This window comes from Malurus melanocephalus, unplaced genomic scaffold, assembly GCF_030028575.1.
Source record: "Malurus melanocephalus ecotype Western Australia unplaced genomic scaffold, MMel_1.1 scaffold_1046, whole genome shotgun sequence".
NCBI classification, from domain to species: Eukaryota; Metazoa; Chordata; class Aves; order Passeriformes; family Maluridae; genus Malurus; species Malurus melanocephalus.
The window spans coordinates 105,534-108,601 of record NW_026624278.1 but is presented as its reverse complement, the minus strand read 5'-3'; the positions used below and the strand labels follow the sequence as shown (position 1 = coordinate 108,601).

General features: G+C 71.1%; 1 protein-coding gene across 1 annotated transcript; it reads left to right on the top strand.

Moving 5' to 3' along the window:
• Window positions 1-4: 4 nt before the first annotated feature.
• On the top strand, window positions 5-2,704 carry SEMA6B (semaphorin 6B; the record flags this gene model as incomplete). The annotated part of the gene is made up of 4 exons (XM_057386759.1): window positions 5-78; window positions 283-360; window positions 551-609; window positions 688-2,704. Coding segments are annotated over 4 exons (1,185 nt in total), but the record flags the coding sequence as incomplete, so codon positions are not given.
• Window positions 2,705-3,068: the final 364 nt, after the last annotated feature.

Genomic DNA, 3,068 nt, shown 5'->3' with positions numbered 1-3,068 from the left:
GTCCCTGCTGCTGGCCTTCCCCCCGTGCGTGGCCAGGGTGCCCGTGGCGCGCTGCCAGCAGCACTCGGGCTGCATGAAGTGAGTGCCCGGGGCGGGCAGGGCTGGCGCTGCGGGCTGTGCGAGGGGTGAGGGGGGTTCCCTTCACCTTCACCTTCACCTTCACATCCCGGGAATCCACCCTGGGAAGGGCTCAGCATTGCCCTGAGGGAAACTGAGGCACAGCACGGTGTCCCCGGTGTCTTTGATGTCTCTGAATATCCTGATGTCTCTGCTCCCTGCCAGGAATTGCCTGGGCAGCCGGGATCCCTACTGCGGCTGGACAGCCGAGGGCTCCTGCACCTTCCTGGAGCCCAGCCCCAGGTAACGCTGCCGGGCCTGGGGGGCACTGGGGGACACTGGGGGACACTGGGGGACACGCAGAGGGGACAGCGAGGTCCCCTGAGAGAATCGCTGAGCCCCAACAAACTCATTGCTAGCTGAGGGCAGCTGGGAGCGTGCCAGGCCATTCGGGACCCACTGACCACCCCCTCTCTCCCAATTTGCACCCCAGGGTGGCCTTCGAGCAGGACATCGCCGGCRGCAGCACGTCCCACCTGGGCGAGTGCGAGGGTGAGTGCGGCGGCGAGCCGGGGCTCGGGGACACGCCGGTGACACCCGCGGGTTCCCTGACGCGTCCCCAACCCCCAGGGCTGGTGACGGAGAGCTTCGTGGACGAGCCGGACGGGCTGGTGTCGGTGAATCTGCTGGTGATCTCCTCGGTGGCCGCGTTCGTCATCGGCGCCGTCATCTCCGGCTTCAGCGTGTGCTGGTTCATCGGGCACCGGGACCGCAAGGAGCTGGCGCGGCGCAAGGACAAGGAGACCATCCTGGCGCACAGTGAGTCGGTGGTGAGCGTCAGCCGCCTGGGCGAGCGGCGGGCTCGCGGAGCYTTGCTGGCCCCGCTCATGCCCAACGGGTGGCCCAAGGAGCTGGCCAAGGTCGCCCAGCACGACCTGGACTCGGGCGTGCTGCCCACGCCGGAGCAGACCCCGCTGCAGCAGAAACGCTGCCCCGGAGCTCTCCAGAACTGCACGTGGGAGCAGAGTCACAACATCATCAACGCGGCTTTGCGGGACCCTGGCGGCTCCGGGCCCGCGGGAGCCGGGCGGGGGCACGGCGGCTCCGGCCGAGCCCCCCGGGGCATCCCCCTGTCCTGCCACGCCATCCTGGTGGACCAGGAGCTGGAGGCCGAACTCAGCGACTCCTCAGGTGACGGGCATTGGGCTCGGGACCCCCAGGAGGGTCCCCGCAGCCGGCAGCACCCACCCGCCGGCGCCCGCCGCCCGCCCCGCAGCTCCTACGGCGACTTCGGCGGGACGCCGCACCCCAGCCCCGAGCGCCGGCGGGTGGTCTCGGCACCCAGCGGGGAGGGGGGAGACTTTACCGAGGGGCCACCCTGGCACCCCGAGCAGCTGAACTTCAACGCCAACAACGGCACGGGCCGCCCCGGCGCCCACCTCAAGAGGAACCACACGTTCAACAGCGGCGAGGCGGCGGCGGGAGGCTACGGGCGGCACGGGACGGGGGCTCGGGCAGCCCGGGCACCGGGCACCCCGCGGCCGCTCACGGACCTGCACCACCTCCTGCGCTACGGCGTGGAGCGGACTCCCTCGGGGAAATAGGGTGCCACCCCTGTGTGCGTCCCCCTGGCCAGGACACTAATGGGGACCGCGGCTCCCTGGGGACAGGGAGGGACGGCCGGGCAGGAGCTGCGGGCATGGGGTGAGGTGCTGCATGGGTGAGGGGGGGACAGGCACCCCCTGGGTGCCCCCGGAGAGGGTTTGGGGGTGTCCCCGGCTGGCGCGGGGCGGTGCCCTGCGCTCCGGCTGCTTTGTCCCGTGTGCCGGGGGTGGGGGAGCGTCCATCGTGTCCCCTCCCCAGGCTGGACCCAGGGCCAGCAGCACCCTGGGACGGGGATCCCTGGGAGGCAGCAGGATGGACACACGGACACGGGCGCTGGGCTGTGCCCCCCAGCCCGCAGTGGCACCGGGGGGGGCTGCCAGCTCCTTGGGGACACCCGGCCGGGAGGTGCCATCGGTTGTGGTGACGGAATCTGGCGAACATTTTGGCTGCGGGGGGTTGAGGACCCCACGAATGTGGCKTTTTCTGGGGACGGGGCACATTCCCACCGCCGGTCTGGGGTTAACYCTTCCCAGTGCCAGTCTGGGGGTGCCCATCCGCCCCCACCCCCGGCACCCCCTCCTGGAAAGCACAGCCGGGGTGGGGTGGGCACCGYCGGGGGGTCCCACCGAACCCACTCTCTGCTGGCAAAGGGTGCCCTTTCGGTGCCAGCCCTGCCCGGCACCCACCCGGGGTGGCGTGTGGCGGGGGGGTGGCAGGTCCCCGGGGGGTGGCAGGCTGTAAATAGGGCAGGGGGCGGCGGGAGCCCCCCCCCCCTCCCAGCGGCCATGCATGCGGCCGCCCGCGGGCTGTACCCCGCGGCCCCAATAAACACCCGGTTACCGGAGGCGACTCCCCCGCCGCCGCCTCGGCGCCTTCTTGACCATCCCCGGGAGGCGGGAGCGGCCGGGGGGCACCGGGAGGGGCACAGGGTCACCCCCTCCCTCTGTGGGCACACGCACCCACCCCTCACCCGACCCCACGAGAGTCCCCATACCCCTTTCCCCACAAATTCCCCTGGGATAGAGCAGTGCCCGCGCCCTGTCCCTGCCCGTGYCACCCCACACCCGCCGTGTCCTCTGTCTGTCCCCTTTCCGGGCCATCYTGACCCCCACGGGGGTCACCCACTGCCCTCAGCCCCCTTCAGGCATTKCTGTCCCCTGGCCTGGCACCCCTGGTGGCACGGGAACACCCGGAATGGGGACATCTGGCAAAGGAACCCTTGGTGTGGGGACAGCTGGCGTTGGGCTCCTTGGGGTTGGGGACACCAATCATCGGGTCGCTCGGCGTGGGGACACCAGGGGTGGGGGACACGGGGTCACTTGGCATTGATTCACCTGGCACGGGGACACTTGGAGGGGGTGGGGACAAGTGGCCATTGATTCCAGCGTGGCGAGGGGACACCTGGG